Source organism: Manacus vitellinus, unplaced genomic scaffold (genome assembly GCF_001715985.3).
Source record: "Manacus vitellinus isolate BGI_N305 unplaced genomic scaffold, ASM171598v3 scaffold_5_pilon, whole genome shotgun sequence".
In the NCBI taxonomy this organism is placed as follows: Eukaryota; Metazoa; Chordata; class Aves; order Passeriformes; family Pipridae; genus Manacus; species Manacus vitellinus.
Window position 1 is genome coordinate 13,157,762 of NW_021940682.1, and position 26,021 is coordinate 13,183,782.

At 37.8% G+C, this 26,021-nt stretch overlaps 1 protein-coding gene across 1 annotated transcript in view; it reads left to right on the forward strand.

Annotated features, from left to right (window-relative positions):
• The window catches only part of POLR3B (RNA polymerase III subunit B), a 74,542-nt gene that overhangs the window by 42,798 nt on the left and 5,723 nt on the right, over positions 1-26,021 (forward strand). Inside the window, exons 19-25 of the mRNA XM_008921965.3 lie at positions 1,480-1,689; positions 3,457-3,615; positions 5,023-5,140; positions 6,438-6,580; positions 17,201-17,304; positions 18,214-18,380; positions 20,645-20,758. Coding sequence (XP_008920213.1) covers positions 1,480-1,689; positions 3,457-3,615; positions 5,023-5,140; positions 6,438-6,580; positions 17,201-17,304; positions 18,214-18,380; positions 20,645-20,758 — 1,015 coding nt within the window. The remainder of the gene's footprint in view (positions 1-1,479; positions 1,690-3,456; positions 3,616-5,022; positions 5,141-6,437; positions 6,581-17,200; positions 17,305-18,213; positions 18,381-20,644; positions 20,759-26,021) is intronic.

A 26,021-nucleotide genomic window follows, 5' to 3' on the forward strand; every position in this document is an offset into this window, starting at 1 on the left:
CTGTCAACTCTACCAAATTTTTCTTGTCATTTGAAAAAGCTGTTCCTGTGGCTTCAAATCTACTTTCCAGAACTAAAAAAAAGCCAGGAGTGGAAGAGCCTGCTGTAACAGTTCATTTTCAAACAGTGTCTGTTGAGCTGTCTCTCCATTCTTATCCTTGGGAAGGATAGACCTGTTGTGGTTTAGGAGAGAGAGCTTAGTAGCAAGGACAGGATAGATAAGTCTTTGGAAATGCCCATAATGCTGCCTGGTTTTAGAGATTTGATTTTCTAGACATTTTATGTAAATACAGGCATTTGGAAATTGCAAGTAGATGCATATGAAATGTGAAGCTGACCTCCCCTATGGGCAGATTTGTGTTCAGATGTGCTCTTCTTCAGATGTGAAGTCTTCGTTATACACTGGCTACTTTGATCTTTCCAAGAAAGCAGCCAGACTCTGAAATTGCAGGAGAAAATAGAAAAGCCTATGAAAGTCTTACATCCTAAACACAAGTACTGCAGAATATTTGGCACTTAAAACTTTAAAACAACTTTTCAGACTATAATTTCTTAATTGCTCAGAGACATAGCATAGTCGTGGTACAGCAAACTCTAATAACATAAGATTGCCTTAACTTTTGTTCTGCTACACAACGGTTTATGTTTCCCTGCTGGGTGTTAATTATTTTTTCCTCAGATTTCAGAAGACGTTTTGGCAGTCTGATGGGACAGGGCCAAAAATTTCAGTCTCAAGCTGGGAGGTCTATACAAAGGGTTGAATTCTGAACTGTAAATTTAAAATTAATTTCATGTAAAAAGACAAATATATTATGAGTGAACGTCTACTGTAGTCCCTTTAGCTTCTAACTTCAGAAAGTAAATCAGTCTTGGCTACTGCTAATGGTATGCTTTGTTCGTGCTTTGTCACATTCTAACACAGGCTACTGTTGAACTAATTATTGCCCAGAAAAAGGAAGGAAATATGATGTGGAAGATGCAGAACTTGATCTACAGTTTCTCTTGAACTCAGTGATAGTCTTTCTATTGATTCTCATGAAATTTTGGATCAGATCTCTGAAACACAAGTTCAACTCCACAAAAAAAACCCCACTTGTGCATATGAGAACAATAAAAGCAAACTTCCTACTTGCAGTATTTGGTGTCTTGATTAAAAAAAAGTCTTATTTGCATTCAGTCAAATGGCTTTTATTTTTTTGTTGTTGTTGTTCTTTCTGTATTGATGCTTAGGTTTTTCCCTTTTCAAGAAAAACTAAATAATTCTTTCTGGAAGCTTAAATGAAGAAACTACTTACATGTTTATTTAAATATAATAATGTAAAGTTGTTTTGATTGGTCTCTTTTATAAATTTTTTCCCCTTCTTTTCTTGAAGATTTTCTGTGTGATTTTAGTTAATTTGCATCTGGGTAATTTTTTGGCCAAAACATTTCTAGAAAACTCACTAATGTTCACATACTCTTGTTTTTCTCTTACATGCAGGTACTATTGGATACAATCAAAGAAACAGGATAGATACTCTTATGTATCTCCTAGCCTATCCACAAAAGCCAATGGTAAAAACAAAAACGATAGAACTGATAGATTTTGAGAAACTGCCTGCTGGACAGAATGCCACAGTGGCTGTGATGAGCTACAGTGGTTACGATATTGAAGATGCTCTTGTCTTAAATAAGGCCTCTTTGGACAGAGGTAAGAACCATCACTTCTTTCCCACTTCTCTAGTGTGTGCTCTAATACATATTCTAATAAACTTCTTGTCTTGTAGTGCTATCCTGTAATAACTCTTATTGCAGTTCTAAGCATTAGATTTCCAGTTCAGAAACTGAATTCCAAAACTCTTTCAAATGCTTTTGTTTGTTTTCTGTGTGAATAGTGATTGTAATTCCATGCTTGCAGTAGTGCAGTGAAATTGCCAATACTCAAATAGACTTCTGAGCTCAGATATTATAAGAAAAAATCACTAACTTCTGACTTCAAATAAAAAAGTGTAAATACTTAGCTTACAAAAAACATAAGGTATTAGTTAGTCTGTTCTGTTGGGCTTGCTTTTTAGATGGTTACCTGAACCTTTGTTCTTTACTAACAGAGAGGTCTCATTATTTTCTCCAGTAACAGAAGCAATAGACGAAATTAGACTTGTGAATATATTTAGGAAAGGAATAGAACCCGAGGCAGTTTGTGGTGTTATGAGCTTGGTGCTCTGAAGGAGCAATTGCAGTATTGCCTACTTTCTGAGAGAAAATAATAATATTGTCCAAAGCAAAGTAATTCAGCATTTATTCAGAGTTAATCTAATGACCCACTTCCTTAAAAAAATATCAACTCTGCAGCACAGTGTATTTTAAGTAAATGTACATAAGCACCAAAGAGAAGGTTAACTGAAACCCATGTGTGCTCTCTCTCCGCACTTTTTCAGGGCTTTATGTTAATGCTGCTGGGGGTTGGAGAAGAGTTGCCTGAAAACTTAGTCTCTCTCCTCTCTCTTTTCTAAATAAATTCCTTTGAGAGCAGACCCAGTGCAGTGATCAAATTGGTTTTAGTTTCGGGTGGCCAAAATCAGATTCTTCCATCACTTCATTCCCCCCCCTCCAACTCCCTTCCTCCTAGTTGCTAGGCAGCAATAATAGTATTCCTAGACATGTATCTTTGGCATTAATGTCTGCTGCATTTAATTTATGCCTTCTTTTCTAAAACAACAACAGGCATGATTTAAAACTGAATGTTTTCTGGTAGACTGGTAACATTTACAGGGAGAGCTGTGGTGCTTGTCAGGAGTTGCTTGACATAATCTAAAAATATAGATGTACTGTATGTGGCCATAACCATCTTTCCAATAAGCTGAATTAACACAGAATTACTAGAAAGCCTTGCTCTTGGTTGTCTGTAATTCTAAATGTGATTAAAGTCTTTGGTATCATAATTAGTTGCTGTACTTGGAGAGAAATTCCAGAGATGCTACTTTTCTCATCTGAAGCCAAAACCCCCTTATTTTATAACAATATATGTAATACAGAATTCTTTCACTTGGGGAAAAAAACAAGTGAGTAACGGGATGATTATGTTAAACACTCAATCAGTACTTTCCTGGTAGACTAGCTTGTGTCAGCCACAAACATGAGTAGAAGTTCAAGTTTCTTAGAACTCATGAAAGGAAGAGGTGCTATTCTTGTCCTGTTACAGTCTCTTCTCCTATGTTTGGTCTCACTGGGGGCCGCCAAAGGTAAGAGAAATGATGTGTGCATGTGTGTGCAGAGATATAGAAGCAGATGAGCACAATTCAGTCCAGTGTCTAAAAAAAGTAGCATGTGTGGTCTGATGTTTAAATTGTGAACCACTAGGTATCCAGGTACAATGTTATGCATATTCAAGCCAATGAATAATCTAACTAATTAAAAAATATTTTATATTCTGTAGCTCAGTAGGTGGATCAGCCTTCTTGTTTGTGTTACATTTTAGGTTTTGGAAGGTGTCTTGTATACAAGAATGCCAAGTGTACGCTGAAGCGCTACACAAACCAGACATTTGACAAAGTTATGGGGCCAATGTTGGATGCAGCTACCCGGAAACCAATCTGGCGCCACGAAATTCTAGATGCTGATGGTATCTGCTCTCCAGGTATGTCAAACTGCGTGTTCATTGGTGGCATGTTCAGAATCTTAGTAGAAATTAATGCTCTGTTACTATTTCTTGTGCAGCTGGTTTTACACTTAGTGTTTTGGGGTTTTGTTGTGAAGGTTGACAGTATTGTAATGGAAAATAAGAAAAAGGTCCTGAAAGCAGTGTGGTACCAGTCATTGGGGGGGGGGGTTCTGCATTAGAAAAGGAAGCTTTATATTTAAGTAGAAGAGTGAGTCTTTAACAGTGAGAATCTGTTGAAGCATTAGAGCTTGTATGCTTCTTATATCCCCAAACTGGCAAACTTTTAGTACTGTAGTTTTTTGCAAGTTGTCTCTCATGTTCTGTTGTTTTTTTAAGGATATAAATAGATTCCTTGCTACTTTGATTTCATGCATCAAAATTTCCTAGCATACTGTCGGTTAATGAAGTTGTTTGAGGAATTAAAACCGTGTGGTTTTAACACTTTAGAAAGATGTTTGGAGAGAGATAAGAAAATAAATACAACTACATTTACGTAGGAGGATAGGTGTATAACTTTCCAATGGTAATGGATTTGAGAAGGAATCCTCCCATACTGTCATCCTTCAGTTAGAAAATGGCTTAATAGATCTGCTGAGATCCAATAAGAAAGGTGTTGTAAAAGGCACTAAACTTAATTCCATTATAGCTACACTATTGGGTCAATTTTGCTCTTTAGCACATCACAATGGAGCTTTCAAAGTTAATTAAGAAAAAAAAAGGCAAGAATCTTCTGAAGTATTAGGGTAGATAGGACTGGGTTGGACTCCAGACTGAGACTGTTGTCAGCATGTGGGTAAAAACCTATTTGAGATGTTTCATGTGGACAGAAGAGGCACATACTGAAGTTTAGTGTAATTTTGTGAAGAAAATGGGAGGTAGGTAAGTACTTGGTGTGAAGTTGTATCACTGGGCATGTTACTGATTTGTTTTCTATGTGAGGGGCAGGATAAGGGAATGGAGTGGGAAATAGCTATGTATGACACCAGAATGAATAGAAATATGTAAATGCAGGGAGAGATTGATGTCAGAAATTTAGATGTGAATTTCTAAAATTTGTTCGTTGAAGTGTTGCTTGTTAATATTCTCCATACTTAAAACAGATGACTTCAGGTATTTTTTGTGCAGTCTTTTGACCAGGGTATGTTGAATAACTGTTCTCTCAGTGCACCCAGCATGCAAGCTGTTCTATTTTGGTTTACTAAAGAAAGCTAGTTTAATGATTCCCTTACCATACAATATTTAGTAAAATAACATGGCATACTTCCTGGGCATGTTCCTCCCAGTTTGTTTTTGCAGCTTACCTTTTTTTTAAAGCTTAAAATGTATTTCTAACACAGGTAGCCATATAGGGTTTCATGGTGCTTTTTTTCTTGATCTTTGTAGGTGAAAAAGTAGAAAATAAGCAAGTCCTTGTGAACAAGTCTATGCCAACTGTGACCCAGACACCTCTGGAAGGAAGCGGTGTGCCTCAGCAGCCACAGTACAAAGATGTGCCAGTAACGTATGTTGCAACATAACTTTATAGTTGGGGAAGGTACATGGAGGAAAAGTATCTGGGAAAATACTAACTTCTAGAAAACTCAAAGGAATAAACTTCCCTCTGCAAATGAGATCGAGTTCTCTAGGCCTTGATTTTTCAGGGCCTTCGTTATTCTCAGAAGTGTGTGGCCACTTACTTACTCACTAATAAGTTAGATTCTGACACTTGGAACACTGGAACTGGGAAGAGAGGGAGGAACTCTCCTGAAGATGGATGCACAGAGAGAGGTATCCCTGTGTAGGTTTGCAGGAGAAAGTGAGGAGACAGGTAAAATAGTGGAAGAGGGGAGAGATGTCACTCATGATGAAATGATGGAGAAACGGGAGAAAAGTAGGATGAGTGGGAGGACAGAGAACATGTGTGTCCTTAGGGAGGTGGCACATGTCCTCCATACTGGCTCCCACAGAAAATGGCCAGTGCTGACTGGTGCTCAGCCTTTGCCTTGCCAGGCAGGAGGCCGGGAGATGGAAGTCTTCCTATCTCAAGGGCTGACAGTCAGCTCATTATGGCCATTCCAATTGGAAAAACACCAGTGAATGGGAAAGAACAATCAGTAAGAGGTTTTCCCATCTTGTCCTGAAAGAACCTGAAAGGGCTTCTGAGGGCTTCTGAGGTGTGAGATTAAAATTTTGCATTAAATGTAAAAATAAATAAATAATGAAGGGCTTGTCACTGTTTTGTCAGGAATAGCCTTGACAGTTTGGTAAATTAGCAGAGAGAAAGGCAAGCAAGTGGTGCCCAGATCAGAAAGGCAGAAATCGCTTTGCTGTACATTTTTGTGTTTCATAAACAATAGAAAGCTCTAGGTTTACTGCACAAGCTTATTACTAAGAAGTGAGGCAACAATATAATTTTGTTCTTAAATATTCAAGGTATATTTCTTAAACTCCCTTCTTCAATTATAATTCTATATTTAGCATTTTTTTGTTTAACTGAAGATCAAGAAATTTAAAATATATAAGGAAGCTTTTGCTGTCAAGAAGTGCCCATGTGACAAAAAAATATACCTTGTTCTTTACAGGCTCAGCTTAATTCTTCCTAGTTTCTGTTGTATCTCTTGAACCTTTTATTTTACAGAAACATACTGTACTCTGGAACTTACATGTAAACTTATGTATGGGTAGCAAAGATTTTATATATATATATAAAAGTTCCAAGATTACAGTTTGACCAGAAGCTTACCAATACACAGATAGTTGTTTGCAACTTGTGTTTGGTTCATTGAAGTAAAACTAATGTTTTTGGCTTCTTCTACTAGCTACAAAGGTGCCACTGACTCTTACATTGAAAAAGTAATGATTTCATCAAATGCAGAGGATGCTTTCTTGATCAAAATGTTGCTGAGGCAAACTAGACGTCCAGAAATTGGAGATAAATTTAGCAGTCGTCATGGGCAGAAAGGTAAGCTACACATTTAATAAAAATAAATTCATGTTGTGTATGCCCACTATACATACACAATATCATCATCGATGTTTTCATTGATTGGTTCAGATCTTTTATGAATACAGTGACAGAAAACCATATTCCTTTTTTTGGTCGAGTTCACCTAATTTAGCAATGATGTTTTTGAAACTGAGGACAGGTATGGACAAACACAACTCTCAGTGGACTTATGAATCTGGAAAATAGAAAAAATACAAAAAAACAAAAACAAAAAAAAAGGGGGTTGAGGTTTGGTTGTTTTGTTTTTTTTTCCAAGGTGAGAATCTGGGTTTGGGTGATAGGTTTGTCAATAGGTTATCGAGAGAGAGAGAGACTGGAGAAAAAAGTAAAAGGGCCTATTCTGAACAGACAGAAAAGACCAGAGATTAAATGGAAGGTTTGCAGTCGTCTGTGCAGACATACTGCTCTAAAGACTGAAGATAGATAGCTCAGAGCAATGGTGTGAAAGGGAAGCAAATCAGGAACACAACTAGGAGTGTATCAGCAGAGACTGCAAAGAAAAGGAAATTGTTTTCAAAAATACACCTGGGACATGATCTGGAACACCTCTGGATCTTCAAACCAAAAACTGAAAATGGGTACCTGCTAGGAAGCTGCTTGGTGACATGTAGTTCTCAAATTTAATGTTAGTAGTAAGATGAAAATCAGTAACCTGTTTTCTTATCTACATTGGACTCCCTTTGACCCTAATGTCAGAAAAAATGTTTCAGATCATCTCTCTGAATCTCAAAGGGTTGAGAGGTGTGAGAGGGGTGTTAAGAAAGAAATGACTGAAAACAATCTGACTATGACTGATTTAAAAACATGCTTTAATCTGATTGGTCTTAGTGTGGGGATAGGTTTTGAAATGTTCTCATCTCTCTGTACACTTGGAAAATCTAGATATTTAGTATTTGCAGCATGACTTTCTGCCTTACAGTATGTGCTGTGCTCTTACCTGAATGTTCTAATCTTGTTACATTTTTAGGTCTTATTTTGGTTTGAGAAGATTGATTGGTCTCTTGTCAAATGTGGTGGGGAGGCAAAGAGTTTGATATTACCAAATCCTTTTCACTGCAGCACATACACCCCTTGTGATCCTGCCTTAATAACTACTGCAATAAAAACTTACTTCCTTGCTTTGACTTCTGAGGAACTGGAAGCAGAACATTGAGTGTGAAGCACACTAGCCTCTGACATTTAGTGACATAAGTATCTTCTAGGCCTGTGTGGAGAGCAGAGGGAGGGAACTGAGGAAATAATGGGACATTGTTTAGATTTGAAACTCTAATACTTAAAACTAGTTGTAGGTAATGAACTTTGCAGAAATACATCAAATTGCAGTACTAGCTAAGGGGCGTCTTGCAAACCAGCTGGCCTTTTGTGAGCAGTGTTCTCTTTGTCAGAAGACACATGGGAGAGAGTGTTTTTTGTTAGGAGGAACTCCCCGAAAGCATCCCTTTCAGCACCTTGTGACACAGTCCCACTCCTCCCAGCATCATGTTGGGTTTGATCTTGTGCTGATTCACCAATTCATTTGTTATGATCCTGTATTCTTGGAGCAGAACCAAAGAACTGTGTGAGCAAATATGCCCTGGAGTCAGCAGAGATCTGGTACTTGACAGCATCCATATGTAGATCTGAGGCAATGATAAGAGATGAAACTGCAGCATATGTCACTTGTAGACAGGCAGTATGCAGCTCTGGAGCTCTCTTAAATGAAGCTTAAACAGAATCACCTCCAGCATATTTAGTGCTTGCGTGATTGAAAGAGGTATGAAGAGTGGTTGCTTACAACTGACCCCAGGCACAAGCAAGAAGTGATTCCTATGGAATGTGACATTTTTATAATGTTCCATGCCCCTGTTCACTTCTTTACTCATGTCTGTAGCCTGAAGTCAAACTTGAACTCCTTTATGACTTTCCAGGGCTATGGAAGTACATAAGCATCAGTGGCAATGAGATGGCCAGGTGTAACTGAAGTGAGAGACTGTATCTCTGTCATGAGATGCAGAGCTAACCACAGTAATCCACATTTCTGCAGTCTCCAGGTTAGGTGATCAGGACATCTACCCAGAGCAAACTTGTCAATTAGAAGATATAAAATGGGTGCAGAAGGCAGTAGTTGATCACAATGTCAGCTGTTACCAGGTGTTGCCTCAAGTTTCTGTGTTATCTATGAGACTAGTGAACACAGTTTTTCTCCACCTCTCTCCAAGGTCACCGGTACTTCACAGTGTCTTTCCACAGACCCACAAAACTGGTTCTTGAAACTCTGTATTCTCAAGAAATACTTCCGTTGTTTCTGTTGTCGTTAAGAAATAGAAACTCTTCTGATGCACATTGAAACATTTCTCCTGATTGTATTTTTAAGATGGCTTTTGATCTAAAAGTAGGAAGTTATTCTCACTGAGTGCCCAAGCGATTTGGAAACCAGTACTGTTGAAGGTTTCAAAAAATTAAAGAAGCAGCAGTACATTCTTGACTTTCTTTATAAAATCCAGTCTAGTTCTTAGCCTTATAGGATAGTTTCAGTAGGTGAGGAGAGAAAGATCATTAGCTTCAGAGGCAAACAGAAAGAGCTGAACAGTTGCAATGATTCAACTGCCCTATTCCTTCCTTTTCTCAGGGACAGTCCTCCTTCAGGAAGATTTTGTGTAGAGTCTCTTTTAAGTACTTCTTTAGTCTGATGCACAGTGCAGTGCTTAAAAGCCTATGACTGCTGTTAGAGCAAAGCCTATTTCTTGATATATTTTGAGCTTCACCTATTTAGACCTTTCTCCTTAGAAGTGATAAGCAGCATTTTAGCAGCAAGTTATTATATAACAATACAGTTGGTACTCTGCAGGACAATTTTTCTTACTGGAATTAAAAAAATACCAAAACCCTACAAATTATATTAAAGAAGCTGCTTGGTTAATCATGATAAATATGTATGGGGATTTGCATGAAAAAATTAAGCAGGTTAGGTTTTTTTCCTCGTTTGGGCTATTGATGTGCACCTATTGAAAGAGTTAGTTGAACAGAATTTAAATGGAACTGATTTTCATATCTCTTAAAAAATTAAGAGAAAGGATGCTCCACAAATCTAGAACCATCAGAGAAGAGAAAGTGGAAGAATGACAGAAGGAAACAGGATTGTGTCAGGCGGGCTGCAGTATTTCTTTAGGGTGCAGAGGGCCTTCCATACCACTAAATGTACATAAGGCATTTCACAGTCTAGAGCAAACCAATACCTGTGGAAATCCCATGGTCATGAAAAACAATATCCTAAATGCTGTAGGGAACTTTGAGAGCACCCATGATTAGTCTGACATTGCATCAGGAACATTGCAGCTGTTGTGTTACAGAGTTTGCAGGCATGTGCTTGTAGCTGTGCAGTACATCAGTCTGTAGTAATCCCGTGTGAGCAGGGGAGTGATCATATTCTAAATTATTGCATTCTACTAGGACACATAGCCTTCCTGGTAGTAAACCTCCCAGTTCACTGGCTTGTATTGTGTTATGGGAAAAGATGTTACAGTAAATGGGAGAAAGGAGAAATAAAGATAAGATACCTTTGATAGATACTAAGAAAAAATACTGACAAGAACGGTTCCCTGTTTTGCGACTTAAGTATACAACAAAGAACCAAATACTGACAATGACAAAACTGGAGAAAAGGTATGAAAAGGAAAGAAAAAAATCTCCTTTGAGGTGTTTAAAATTATATCTAGTATCAACCTTCTCTGACATCAAACCGGGGAAGGATCAGTCATAACAGAAGAATATAGACAATCATGAAACAGAAATCATAGTATTAACAGTTTAACTTTTTCCATTGAGAGAATTTTTAATTAGCCCTGAATTCTTCTCTCATCTTTGTCTGAATGCAGGTGATTACCACTCCAAGTTTAATTTGTGACTGTTAGCTTTAAGCCTGTTATAGGGCCATTTAAACCCATGATGAGCTTAAACTAACAAGTACCATGGTTCAGTGAGAAGGAGAGAAAGCATATTTCTATCTGTATTGTCAATCTTTTTTGTGAAATATTTTTTTTCTAGAAGGAATGCATGAAGATGATATTTGATTTTATGCAATCATAGTAGTAGTAGTTTGAAAATAATTAAATATTTGCAAAACAAGAGATTGCACAAACCATCTCTCAAGTTTTTTTTATGGTATTTTTCCTGTATTCCAAATTGATTTGTATTTCAAAGCTGTGCTTTGTCACTGGGGCAGAAGGAAGCAGAGTAAGGGAATTAGAAGGTGTCTGGGATACAACAGATTAAATCTCACAAACCAGCTTTAGCCTTTTGTTACAGAAAAACCTTTCGTTAAATATGTAGGTAGATTTTGTAGGCCTCTGTAATAATACAGATCTATGTCACTGCCTCTGTGTTTGCTGCCTTCTTTGTGTCCTCTCACATGCCAACATGGTATTGGCAAGGGTCACCACTTCTGGCATGTCCACCACACCCTCTTTTCGCACGAGTCCATGCTTTAAGTACACGCCTTCCAAACTGCCTGTAAAAGGTTGCCTTTCCTTCAAGGCCTGTCAAGAAAGAAGTGTATGGGGAGAAGGAAAAAAAAACCCAAAACAAATGAGGCCACCATGTTGTGTTCTGAAATGCAAATATTTTGCTCTATTTCAATATTCATCTTCAAACTGGTTGTTGCTGGAAGATCTTTGGGACTGGGACTGTCCCTGTAGTCTGTAAAGTCTTTAAGCTTCTGCCATCTCACAAATAAACAGCTACCTACCAGAGACGATTTATCCTGAGCTGCAGGACTTTGTTTTAACTATATTGCATCACATATTTTCCAGAAGGATAAAGAAACCTGTTTTGTTAATTATTTTGTTGTTTTAATCTTGTATTCTTCAAGCAAAGTCACTTTTCAAAGCACAGAAGCCTAAAGAGTTGTTAAGCTAAAGAAGCTTCATCTGAGTTCCATACAAACTAAATTATTATATTTCCAGATTTCCTCTTGCTTTGCTACAAGTCACAATGAGGAAAAAGTTGGGCTCCTTTGATGTGAAAAAAGCAATATAACACTTCTCTGAAAGAACATTTCTCAGTCTCTCATGTGAAAAAGGATTAACACCTCCAACAAAGGTCCTGTAGATCACAGAACTAAGCAGCAATACTGAACAGTATTCCTGAGGAGTGGAAAAACTGTATTTAAGCAAGAGATTGTTTGAACTGGCAAACAGAAGCTTTTTAATAGCTGAAGATCTAAGATAAAGGATTAAACCTTTCTGAAGTATCTGCACTTAAACAACTCTAAAGACAAGGAAGCAAGTTTAAATTCATGAAAGATGGTCTTTGTTTTCCTAAATGAACCATGTTCTTTAGTGTCAAAACAAAATCCATTCACAGCATTGTCAACTACATAAACTTCATGACAATACTACTTATCTAACAAAGTCGGACCTTGCTTACTTTCTGAAATTTTTTGCTAGTTTAGCATCTGCCTTCTGCCTGCCCAATTTCATAGTTGAGAACAACTTATCTTTCTCCTTTTAATGGGCACTTGTGCAGTGTGTATAAGCAGAACATGTAAAATAAGATGTTAGTTTTAAATGGCTACTTGTGTCATTTTCCCCCATGTTACAAGTCAGACTTAGTACTTTATCTCTAATAGAACATCAGTGGGTTTATAGTAATTAAATGGTTGAAGTGGCATTAAGAAGAATTTGCTGTTATCGACTGCAGGAATGTGTGATGATTAGTAGTTATTAGGCATCAGGAAAGGAAGGGATTTCTTAGCTTATTTTTATCTTCAGAAGTTGAATATGAGAAAATTTAAGAATGCTATTAAAACTTCTCATGCCGTTTTTTCTATTTATTTTTAACAAAACCACTGCTTGGCTTGCTGTCTTAAGAAGAAAATCACAGCATTTTTTTATCTCAAGCAGCAAACAGGTAACCTTCTGACCTTTTCAGTAAATCCTCAACTGAACCTCTGAAATTAGGGTGATTTAGCGTTTTATGGCACAGAATAAAAATCTCTAATTCTGTTTCCAAATAGTGTATCCTGAACACACATTTTATTAAGCTCCTGACTCATTCAGCCATGTGTATTTTGTAAAGTTCCTATGGTTATTGTTTTACAATAGCTGCTTCCAGAAGCATTGTAAGGGTTTCAATTAATCAGCTCTTTGTGTGCTTCAGACTATGCAAATTTATCACATCAGACCATTCAGCAGCTCATGGGAAAGCAGTGTACAAACTGTATTGTCTTCTAGCACCTCCTCTCATTTAGAGTGATGTTTTTAATAAGAAAACTAATCAAGTTTACTTATGCATTATTTATCTGTTAATTTTAATTCTGTTCTTTACCTCTTATGTCAAATGGGATGTAGCAAGTGATATGATAGATCAGTGAATGATTCAATATTGAACAAAGCTGATGCGATGCAGCACTTTTTTCTTCTAGACTTGTTTTATGCTTAGTTAGCCAACACAGTATGTAATTAGAGAGTTTTGAAGCAGCTGTACTTTTTTTGTTTAGCCTTACTAATTTTTGCAGATCTGTTTGTCACTTGTCCATAATATACAGCGCTGTGTTACAGCTACAACTTCACTTAATTATGTGACGTAGTCTGATTTCTCAGGAGTATTCCCAAATTCTGGCAGATCTGGTAAACCAAAAATAGATGCTTTTCAAGTTAGTTTTAGTTCTTTTGACACCATGTCATTAGAATAAGTAAACAAGTGCATTTAGTAATGCTCTTCTTTTTATCTTGCTGATAGAAGCTGGTATTACTGCTGCTTCTATTCACTTGGTCTCCTTTGCTCTCTAATGTCCCTCCTGCTGGTAGTAATTAGTTTTCTATATTAGGTTGTTTTGACTTATTTGATGATTTTTTTTTTTCATTTGGCATGTGTGTGTATAGAAGGCATCTTATCATAGCCCGGTGAAAAACTTTCCCATACTGTTGTGTTTTGTCCCTGCCCCCTTCCATCCACCCCCCTTCCCCCTCTGCTAAACTGGGGTTTTACAAGTCTGGGTATGTTCGTGGCTGTCAGCAAACTGTAAAACCAACCACATGAAAGGTAGCAATTCTGGAAACCCAAGTTTCTCCTGATTAGGAAAAGAAACTCTTAAAGGACAAAAGTACAGGGGTGAGGGGATCTTTATGCTCTGTCAGGGCCTTGTGGAGGTACATGGGTTTGAGATGCTGTCGGCATTGATGCTGATAACATGTGTGGGGCTGGGGGCCATCATGCATAGTCAGGGGGCTGTCATTTACTGGCTGGCATACAATAGCATTGAAAAACGCTGCCAATGGCTGTTTTATACTTGCGTGTTAAACCACTGTAGATGTCTGATTTAGGTTTATTCTAATTTAAACTGTTACCCTTGCATTAAGCTGCCATACTTATTAATGCAATTTTTTTTCTTTTTGATGTTGTAAAAATTTCGTAGCATTTTCACTGATTTTCCCTCTTAAGGTGACATTATGAAATTGATGTGCAAAGTTTTTTTCTAGAATTTAATTTGTTTTTCTGTTGAAAAGAAATGAGATGTTGCAAGCTGCTAGATGCTTTTTTGCTCAAACATATAACCTCCTAGTTAATCCACATTAAAAAAAAAAATTTGTTTTTTTGCTTTGTCTACAGCCTTTTCTGGTTGTTAATATTTGATTCTTGTACTAGATGAGTCTCCAGAATGTATAGGTGAGAGGCAGTTCAGGCCCACTGCAGTATAGCACTTAGTCTCAAATTGTATTGCTCGATTTCAGATGCAGCGTATAAAAACTGTGAGAGGAAGGGAAGTAAATGACAGTCAATTATTTTGTATGTTCTCTGTGAATGCTGGGGATCAATTTTCATGTGATGTCTAAATCAGTAACAGTTAAGAAATACTAGCCTGTAGTAAAGCCACAGAGCAAAATTGCCTACTAGTTTTAGTGTGCCCTATTTATGAATGTTGTATGAGGAGTACTTGGGCATCTCAGTTGTGAAATGCAGTTCATACTTGAACAGGGCAATATTAGGAACTTGAGGCTGTCTTAAATCCAACCTCTTCTTTTCTCTTTACTGTTTTATTAGCCAGTTGCAAGTGATAATTCCACTTACGTGGATTAATTCACTTGATCGCTTTTTTTGCAGCTGTTGGCTTGCCTGGTACTCCCCTGCTGCAAACCCGGCTCAGTGATCAGGCATGAAAAAGAGTAGCAAATTCAGGAGCTTAAAGTGCAGACCTGCAAGCATTAGCCTCTCAAAGAGCTTCTGAAGGCAAGCGATCACAAAATAAAACCAGGTTTACATTTTAAAATGAATTGAAGTTATTTGCTTCTAGAAGTAGTGTTGTGCATAGGAAAGGTACCTTTCAGCTTTTTTAACAGTTTTTTATGAGTAAAAATGAACTTTCTTAAAACATAGGGGAGAAAGAAGCTTCTCTCTGTCCTTTAAATACACATAGACATGCTATAGATCTGTTAAAAACTCAGAGATTTCTTAAAATACAGAAGCTTAGAATTGAGGCTTTTTAGCTTTCCCTTTTCTCTTTCTTCTTTTTTTTTTTCTCCCTCTGTAAAACAGAAAACTTTATAAATGGCCTAGTGAGCTTCACATTGCTGGATTCTGTCTAAATATTTTGTTTTTAACTTCTAAGCTCATTATGCCGTCTTTGTGTTAACTTGTATTAAAATCTGTCAGCTATGACTGGTCTCATAACCACAGTCAGCGGACCAGAATAAGTTAATTATTTACTTGTGTCACTAGTGCTCTTCATCTAATGAAATGCACAGCTGTGTTAGATCTGCAGTTGGGTGTGTAGGTCCTATTGTTACACAAGTCAGCGGAGGGTAGAAGCCGCTATGATGGAGAGCCCTCAGTTCTTTCTGCTGTTCTGCCTTTCTGTGTCGATTTCATGGATCTTTTATCATTCACTTTCACACAAAACAAACAACACAGTGGCTGTCTGCTATGGGAACCAGCTTGGCATATAAAAGGTTTTCAGAGCCTAAAGTAATTTTAAGTTAGCTAAGATTTAATTTTTGGCTTACAGGTGCCATGAGGTCCAGATGCAACCTAATGCTTTCTTAGAAGTAAATGCAAATAAGACAAAATGTATGCACCATATTACATATACAAGAAAGCATGTATAAAATTTTAGGACAAAACAAAAAGCTGTGCACACAAGAGATTGGGTGTTGGTGTGTTGTTTTGAGTTGGTTTGCTTTTTTTTTTTTTTTCATTTTCAACAAATGATTGCTGCTTGGCAAGGGTGGGATGGAAGGATGTTATTGATTTATCACAGTAGAACAATGAAAATTAGTTTCAGTAGGTTTAAAAACTAAATACAACAGCACGCACACACACCCCTTTGCCCCAGACTTTCCAATCCTTTTTTTTTCTGCTCCCTTCCCCCACACTTACCATTCTCATTCCATTAACTACTGTCCCATACACCTATCCCTGTCTTGCTTGGACAGTGGAAGAGGAGCTCCCTCCTGAGCAGACGCCAATATCCCCCTGTGAACTGGCTGGTCGGGGGATGCCTTTTTAGGGATGTAACCAGTACCCTCAGTCTTCCAGGAGCCCCCTCCACTCCAGGACTGTTCCCAAAGTGTGCTCTGGCACAGTTGCAGTAGGCTGATCTCAAATAGCTTGCAGACTTTTTCAGCTCTAAGGGCTTCTGGAAGAAATTGTCCAGCTGAAACAGTAGCTTTGGTTCAAAGGAGTATGGGCTTAAGCAGCTGCATTTTAGCACCTGAATTTGAATGTCAAATCTCTTGATCATTTATAATTGCAATGCACTGATCTGTAGAATTCACTGTAGAAACAGTTGTAAGGGTTGTAAGGAAAATCTTGGGATGCATGATAGACCATTTTAAATGAGTTTGTGTGTTTCTGTTTACTCTTTCCTCAATAGTTCTAGAGTATGGAGGATTTTCTTTGTTTTACATCCAATACTGATAGAGACTAAAAAAAGCTTCTAAAACTTTTAAAGGAACAATTTGTGTTCACGGACTGACAAAATCAAAACAGTCTGTGGAGTGGATTGTACTTTGTAATTCTCAAAAGCAGTCTTTGCTCAGCAAATGAATGCTACCTGAAAAAATATTTGTTGGTTTTTTAATGTGTTTTCCCCTGCTTATCTCTTCTCAGTCATTGTCAAAGTCCCAACTTGATATGTTTTTATTGACAGAATTTAACAAAGATACATCTGATAAACAAATTTCAAATCAATAATAATTTTGTATGTCCAAAGACATATTGTAAGAGGCCACCTTTTGTAATTTTTTTCCCAGGAAATTATAGCATCAGCTTTAAAAAACAGATCTCCCTTGAGGTGTTCCAGTCCAACTGGACAGAAGTTTCTGATTGCCTCTGAAAGCTGGACCTAAACTTTCTTTCCTAATTTGCCAACTCACAAATCACTGAGAGCTTTATGTAAGCATATGCTAATTTTGCGATTCCTGTGACAAGGGCTCTCTTCTAGTCTGCAGGTTGGGAGCACTGGTCATGGTAATGAATCTGGGTAAAAAGTGATCCATGAGAAAGAGAGGAGGAGGAAAACACTAAAGAAAATCTGGTGATGAGCGTCAGCCCTGCTGGTGGTTTGCTGTTTTGTGAATTGAAATGTTTTCTCTTCTGCAGGGGTGTGTGGACTGATTGTTCCTCAGGAAGACATGCCATTTTGTGATACAGGAATCTGTCCAGATATCATAATGAACCCTCATGGCTTCCCATCGCGTATGACGGTCAGTGGTTATGTTACAATTAAAGAGACAGTGTCGCCCAATAGGGAAAGAGAAGGAGGTTAGCCAGAAGAGACAAAAAAGCTTGAAGCATGATTTCACTGAGAGTGTTCTCCAGTCATCATGCCACACGCTTGCTCTCCTATAAGTATCCAGACCTCTGTTTTCACGTTTTGAAACATCTGACTGTAAAAGGAGTAGGGATGCAGGCTGTTTGTGCATCATTCTCATTTGGTTCTGTATCAAGCTAAGAGGAATGCAACTGAATACTTCACTTGCGCCCTTTCTGTTTGAAAATTTCTTCCTCTCCCTCCTCCTTCCCTATTGCCTGTGCCCACTAAGTTGGCTGGGTCTGACTGTGAGGTGAAGGTTGAAGAGGAGTTTCGATTACAGTTCTAGACCTATATATCTATATATCTAGACTTATTACATTATACCTGCCTCACTGGAACTGATGCAAGTCTTGCACCTGTGCTGCAGGGTCACACTAAATACCTCACCACCTGGCCTTTATAGGGGACCTCACTGATTACTTGATACAGCCTCTGATCTTTATTCCTTTGTTGGCATCTTCCCTTCTGCTCCCCCTGCTGCACTGCAGCGTGTCAGTCTCTAAGGCCGTTTCCTACAGCAGACGGCCACGCTGGAGGATGCCCATTTTCCAGACAACTGAAAAAAGTGGAACTGCCTGACTCTGGATCTTAAGAGGTGTTCCCAGACCCTGCCATGAGTCCAGTTTTCCCCCTTCACACAAGTTCTTCCTTGTTCTTGGGTTTCTTCCACTCCTCTTGTTGCCTGTAGTAACCCAGGCTGCCATGTCGGTCACTTTGCATGACAAACTCATGCTGTGACCTGTCCAGCATTGTGCCCATACTAATGACCAGGCTGTTAACTCTGCTTTTCTTTGCACAGGTAGGAAAGTTAATTGAACTCCTAGCTGGAAAGGCTGGGGTCCTCGATGGCAGATTTCACTATGGAACAGCTTTTGGCGGCAGTAAAGTTAAGGATGTGTGTGAAGATCTTATTCGCCATGGTTATAACTACCTAGGGAAGGACTACGTAACATCTGGTATCACTGGGTAAGAATCTGCTCTATAGATTTAGATTTTTCAGGAGAGGTGGGAAATCCTGTTGGGACACATCTGAAAAATCTTCTTATGTCTCAGAGCAGGCACTTTCTCTTACTTGCAAACTGCTCTGTGAGATGGAGAAAAGAGGATGAAGAATGGCATGAGTTTATTTTTTCTTAGAAGTGTTTTGTGGTTCCGCGTTTTAAGAATTACTAGTGTATGTGTTGCATAATGGGAATGGCCCTTGTGGTACATATGAAAATTTCCCAGCTTTTACTGCCTGACAAAAAAGCTAAAATCAAGGTTTTCTTTCTGACAGATTGTAAGAAATTTCAGGTTTCTGTTGGCAGAAAGTCTTATATGCTTGGAATGAGATAAGTATTTTCATGTTGACTTTAATAATGCTGTAAATATGGATTTGGAGGCAAGCATCTGTTCCTTGGGAATATTTTGTGTGCACTCTTTTTTTTTCTTTCTTTTTTTTTCTTTTTCTTCTTTCAATTATACAATGTTTCAGTCTGGCATAATACTCTAGTCTGGAAACTTCCTGCTGTGTTGATCAGACTGGCTTCTGAGAACAGAGTTCAAAGAACGTAAGATAGTTTAGGAACAGGAAAAGGCCATATGGCTTCACATGCCTGCCCTTCCAAAATGTATCTTAATCCTACCTTCCTGCTATTTTTATTATCCTTTCAGTCCCCTTCTTCTCAAGGAAGGAGTTTAGGTCTCTTTTGCAAGTTTTTTTTATATACTTTTTATTTTAATTGCCTTTCCTACCAACTTATTCCATATGTTGCTTCTCTTTTTGTTTCAAAGATATGATTTTGTTTCCCTTATTCACTCCATATTCCATAAATTGTATATTGAATATTCTGCTGTTGAAACACTTTCTATTGATGTATCATGGTAACTTTTAAAAAAATCTGACTAATCATGTTTCCTAGGGAGAATAAAATCATTTAGCTCTAAAAATCCCCCATCCTAAAACTTCAACTTTGTAGTGCCCTATTTAGAGACTTTGCTTAAGGATACTGATATTTTTTTCCAAGGAAATTTCACAGGCTTAATCTGTTTGTTATGAAATTTGAAGGCAGATTTCATAACAATGCGAAAGTTTGCGAATTTCAGATGTCTAATTAACTTTTATTATTTTCTTCAATAATCAGCTTTTGGAATAACACTGCGTAATGTCAGTAATGACTCTGGAAGGGAGGTGCAATACTGTTGTCTCCTGCTTGTTTTTACATTGTACAGACATTTATTTCTTTTTTTAATTGAACCAGTGGCCAAACTGAGTCTGTCTGTGTTAAATCATTCCTAGTTCTGAAGGTGGTAGTTGGGCTGAATGTGGTAGCTGGAAAATGACTGAGTGCTTTTCACTGTTGCTTTCTGATCTTTAGGCGCTTACACAGTTCTTACAGTTGGGGGTGTTTTTAACACAGAAATCTTTAGCCATTACTCCAGCTCATAGAATGGAGTAACACCCTCTATTGCTTACAGATGTTCCCAAGGTGCTGCAAGTGCCTAAACACGATCCTCAAGAGCCCTTTACTCGGCTCATCTGAGCCCCCAGTGCCAGCCAGGGCAGCGGTTTTTGTCCTGTGGGTGCTGAGCAGGGCTGAAGGGGCAGCTGTGCTCATGCACAGCCACTCCAGGAGGGCTTTCACCCATCTGGATCTTTGGTTGTGCAAGGGGTGGAGTGCAGGGAGAATTAGTGGATGAGCACTGTCAGGCTCATAGTGCACCAGTGCTAAGCTATTCTTGCAAATGCAAATTTCTTAAAGTATTCCCACGAAAAGGGTGTTTTGAGCATTTATGCTGCATATATTTGTTTACATATATGCTTACCTTTGTGAAGGAGTGTAAATAGAAATACCCTAAGTCACTCTTCAGGGTCTGATACATTTACAGCCCATGTTAGTTACTGATGACACTGTTGAAACAGTCTTGTACAGGGAGAGGAGGGACTTACCATGGTACAGCTGAGACAGGCACCTGCAGCTGTAGCAGCATGTCTGCCCAGCACAGGACCAGAGTTCAGGAGCTTGTTCCTCTCTGGAGAGGATACAGCAGCATATGGTTTTGGAAGTGTTCAGAAGGGTTCCCTAGGAGTGGGGTTCAGACTAATTGCCCAAAAAGCCCAAACACATTTTTGTAGGACTCATGATTTCCAAATTGTTTTGAATTTCTCCTATGCACGACACTCTTGTCTCTCTTAAGTTGATGTGTGATAACTGTGAATATTGGTTTTCTTTTGATTTTTATTCTTTCAGGGAACCTTTGGAAGCATATATCTATTTTGGCCCTGTGTATTACCAGAAACTAAAGCACATGGTGTTGGATAAAATGCATGCAAGAGCTCGAGGACCCAGAGCAGTGCTCACCAGGTATTGTTACAGGCTAAGCAAAAAATTCTTGTGTACATTCAGAAGTGTGCCCAGCTGACTGAAGCATATAAAAAAGTTTGTTTACCTTCTCATACTTGACACAAAATGCTATGACCTGTTATTACACTGTTGCAGACTAAAAACTTTCATAGTAGTCTGTGTTTGTTCTGAATGTCCAGAATGTGTCGTCCAAAACTAAGTCTGCTTCTCAAACTTGTTAGCAGTTGTTAAAAATACCACCTGCTGAATCACAGTACACACTGTGGCCCCTTCCTGTCAGATTGCCTGTATCACAGGTATCTTAGAAGGTTTGTTTTTTCTTTAATTTTGTACTTTTACAAAATCAGTTATGAGTAGAAGGAAGAAATTTTTTTTCTAATATTTCAGCACCCTTTGGTAAACAGCAGGTTAGTATTGATGCAGCCCCTGTCTTCACCTGTCAAGACAAAGTAAATGGATTGGCCCTAGTGTAGTGCAAGCAAGCATTAGAATAATGTGCAGCCCTGGTGTACTGCACTTTGCCTTGCAGACTCTTCCATTCAATTCTAAAACTGAATTTAGACTCGTATGTGCCAGTTCGCCGTTATCCCTGCTGGAGAATAGCACTTTCACACAAGTAAATGGCAAAAGTTACAGAGATTCCAATAGTGAACCTCCATTTTTATTTGCCCAGTTAGAGACATGTCCTCAGTTCCTTTGCACTAAGCCTGAACTTGGTTTTCTCTCCAGCAAAATGATTACTTACCGTGTTGGTGTCTTCTGGTGTCAAATTTTGAAGTCAAGCAGGTATACTCTGAGTAATAGGTAATATAAGCTCCTGAAGGTGGAGTGGAACCTTTGGGGAATTTGAAGCCTCCTGCTTTTACTGGTACTACTTACTTTTTCTTCTGAAAACCAAGTTCTGTGGCTGCTTGCACTCATGTTCTAAATTGTTGATACTCCTTACTCACAAAAAAGAATTTAGTGGCACAGGCTTTGGGGATGCTTCTAGAGGGTCATTTAGTTCACCTCTCTTCATCACAGTAGGATTACTTGCCAGAACTTGCCAGAAAATTTATTTCCAGCTAATCTTGAATATTCTAGCAAAGACTATTCCAAATGTCCTTTGCCATTCTTTCTATACTATTATGTACACCGTTATACCTCACCTGCTTGCATGGTGGTACTCTTTGACCAGTCAAAATTTGTACTGATTCTGACAGTAGAAATCTTTGTACTGTTTTTAAGATGTAAGCACAGCCGTGTCTGTCCTGCCTTTACTCTTCCCTATAACAATCATCATTCGTATTCTTTAATTCTTAATTTATTTTTATGCCTCTTATCATATGCATGGATCCACTTCTCTTGCTCTGTCTGTCTGCACAATAAGTTAGCAAGTCTGTCCTCTTAATGGGTGCGGCTTCCACCTGTTGATGTGCTATTAGAGAATGGAGGTGCAGGCCTCTGCTGTATTTGATACAGAGGTGTCTTTCTCTTTTGCTTTTCATTGCATATTTCCTATGCCTTTTTGCTTTCCAACCTCACACTGTCTGTAGGACAAACTGAAGTTGTCTCGCATTTTCCGTGGAAGTAAATATCAGGGAAAGAAATCGTGACAAGTGTTCATAATTCTTGTCTGAACTTTTCTATCAATCACACTGAGAAAAGCAAGTGTAGCACAACCATTATTTCCTACCACAACTGCTTACTTATATGAACATAAATGATATTCCCAAATAATAGGCTATCTGCCCCATTTTCTCTTCTTCAGCGTGTTAGGCATCTTATTGGTGCTTCACATGAAAATTAAAACTGTCTGTCTTAGCTAACAGTGCACAGGGTTTACTGGACCTCCTGGCTTACCCAAATCCCTTGATCTGCTTTTGTACTGTTTCCCCAACTTGTCAGCTGTTTAGAGGTACTGAATTTAAATGAAACCTAAATTCCAAGTCAGCATAATGTTTATATATAAAGATGAAAGTGGTGTTATTTCCCCCACCCCTTACTTTCTCCAAATTCTTTGTTCCAGTCAGTAGCATCATACTGTGTAACTCCAGCTCTTTATCTGACTTTCAGGAAAGCTAATGGATGCTCAATTTATGCTGCCTCTTGACTAGTCTTTTAGGAATTTTCTTTTTTCTCCTCAACTAATTAAACATTTGTTATTGCTACTGCCTCTGCGGAGAAAGTCTGCTTTGCCAGCTTTCATACTCACTATTGTTTTATCATCCATTGCACTTCCTGGAGAGTAGATTGCATCTAACATTCTTTTTTGATTTCAGAAGTAATCCTGTAACAGCTTCCAATGTGGAATTTGGCTGTCACTGTCTTGAAAAGGATTTTATTATATATCAAATGTACCTTAACTGACAGAGCAAAGCTATATTTCCATCTGGAATAAGGCAGAAGACTTGAGCTTCTTGAACATCACTGATTCTAGCTATTGTCCTGATTAAAACAAGACTTTGTAGAATTGCAAAGCAACACTTTTTGTCAACACAGTCAAAACCCACAAGGATGTTGCCCCTGAATTGGTACTTGTTAAATGAACCGCAATACTTAATTTCAATGCCATGAGTAGTTTATAATTAATTTATAACATAGTTCTATATATGGTGTTGCCCACATACCCAGTCCTGATAAATCTTTTTAATAGATAAGCTGCTTTTAGTTTTTCTTACAAGAGAGCAATATAAGCTTTCTACATGTATGGTTGTTCTGATGGGCATTGTCAGAGCCAGTTCCTGTCATACTGCAGGGAAGCAATGTGATGACACTGGTCAGGGCTTCTCTCTGTGCTCTGGGGCTGGGAGAGGACAGTACTCCCTCCTGCTTCAGGCAGTGTTTTTCAGGTAATACTCCTCTTCTTGGACATCAGTGTTTCAGCCAACTACTCCATTTCGAATTAGCCACTGGTTTTCCCTAACAGGCACAAGGGAGATCTGCTGAGACCTACAAGGCCTACTTTTATTCATGGGAGTAGACTTATTTCTCCCCACTGGCCCATGAAATAAGGAATAAGACCATTAAGCTGAACCCACTGTTCTTGCAGAAAATCCAGAATTAGTGCAAATGAATTCTAAATGTGCTTAAAAATACTGAAGTTAATTGTTTTATGCTTTTTTCTAAAGGCAGCAGTTAAGCAGAATGAAGATCAGTTGGCCTTATTTTTTATTTAAAGAGTCACTGTGTTTTATTTAGCATTTAAGGATTTTAAGAACTTACCCTTTTTTCTTAATATTAAAAATACCTCTTTTTAATTATATTCCCAATTTTGTTTTCAAGAGTCTGCTTTGTTTTCTGATGTTATATTTAGAATAAAGAAAGAAGTTAGTTGCCCAGGGCAACAGCTGCAGTGTACGTGTGTATAGAGGGAAAGAGGAAGCTCAAATGCTTTATAAATACTGTTTAAACATAATCAACAACTTTTGGTTGTGAGGAATTTTCAAACTCATGTGAGCTGGAACAAGAATCTAATAGACTTAGGAAGAAGAAGATAGACTTCTTTCAAAGGCCCAGTCTCAATATTGAAATTTTTGATACTTTAGAAAAAATATTTTTTAGGTAGGAAGGCTTTTTGTTTTCTTTTCTTTTAATGAGGTCATACTGACAGTGGGAGTGAAACATAAAAAAGCTTAAGGTTCAAGTTGGTTTTTTGGGGGGGACCTTTTTGTATTTTTTTAATGGGATTTTATCAGCCTTAGAAATCTTCATCCTGTATCTGTTGGAAAACCCACGGCATATCAACCCATGGAGCTGAGGCACCATAGTTTTTCAAGAGGTTTTATCCTCCCACAGTTGGATTGAGGCTTTATTTGGGCTCACGTTTATATAGCTATTTTGCCATTTTGTCCTGTGGAACAGCACCTGGTGAAACTTCTAAAAGTAGGCTTATGCATTAAATAATATTATAAAAATCAGTTTGTAAAAGAAGTCGGGCACTTCTAGCACTGTAGCAAATGCCTGTGTCATTGGAGATCCAAACTGCTTTTAAAATCTGCCTCTTGGGACTTCAGAAGAGAAACTGCATTCACCACAGGGTTAGTCCTTTAAAACACATCTGAACAGTGATGGTGCCATCCTCTGGGGAGGGGGCCCTGCAGAGTTTAATCAGGATGTAAACAACTTCTATCCATTCTCCCAACAGTGGGAAAAACAGAAGGTTATATGAATGAAAAGGATGATTTGAATTACAAGCAGATTAGTTTTAAAGTTCCAGTGTGGTCAAAGTAAGAGAAACTACTTCTCCCTAAAAACAAATACAACTTATATCTTTAGAAGATATTTTTGTCTGGTAATTAGATGTATTTTTTACTTGTTACAAAAAATTATTAGATATTGAAAACTTTTATAAATCCATTTCTCTGAGTTGCAATCCTTTTTTTTAGTGTCTTCAAAAATTCAGTTGTTTGAAATAATATTAACAAAATATACTCCAAAAGTTACAGACCAGATCTGTCATTGAATATTCTGGGTGAAGTGCAGTGCTACAGGCATCAGAAACAGCCCGGAAACAGGAGCTTTCATTGAGCAGTTAAACCTCAGTAACATTTTTTTAATCTTCTTCTCCTTGCTGTCATGTTTCAGGAAATATATGAAGATTGAAATATTAAGTAAATATATAATAAATGTGTTTAATATAATAGTACTTCAGGAATTTAGGATTGGTTTTGCCTCATAGTCTGCTCTGATATTTACAACTTAAGTGTCACAGCATTGTGCTAGTACATGAGAGTAGAACTGATACTGTACAAAATTGCAGTATGACAAACAAGGTGTTAAAAGTTTTGACTGTGTCCAACAAAAAGTGCTTAAGCAGTCTTAATGTTAAATAATATATTGTACCTTACCTTTTTACCTCAACATCTTTAGTGTGTACTTACATTGCTTTGTTAAAACTTTCCTCTAGCACTATAAGGACAGGGAATCTTCCCAAACAATAAATAAGAGTTTGACTTGTGTTGAGGAACTAGAAAACCAGGAACCTATACAATACAAAAATCAGTCTATTAGCCATCAGACATGAAAAAAAAAAAAACAAACTAGATAAATGTTACTTAAAAAATAAAAAGAGTAGGATATCATAATGAGTTAACAATATGTGTACTACTTGTTTGCTGATTTATTTTGGTATTCTCTCCCAGATCAGAAACATTTTTATTTTAAGAATTTAGGTTTAGCTGTAGTTCAGCTGAAACATTAGGTTGATGATTGATTTATTAGCTGGTGAATATTGATTCATTATTCAGCTACGAACTGTAATGAATATCTCATCAAAAAAGAA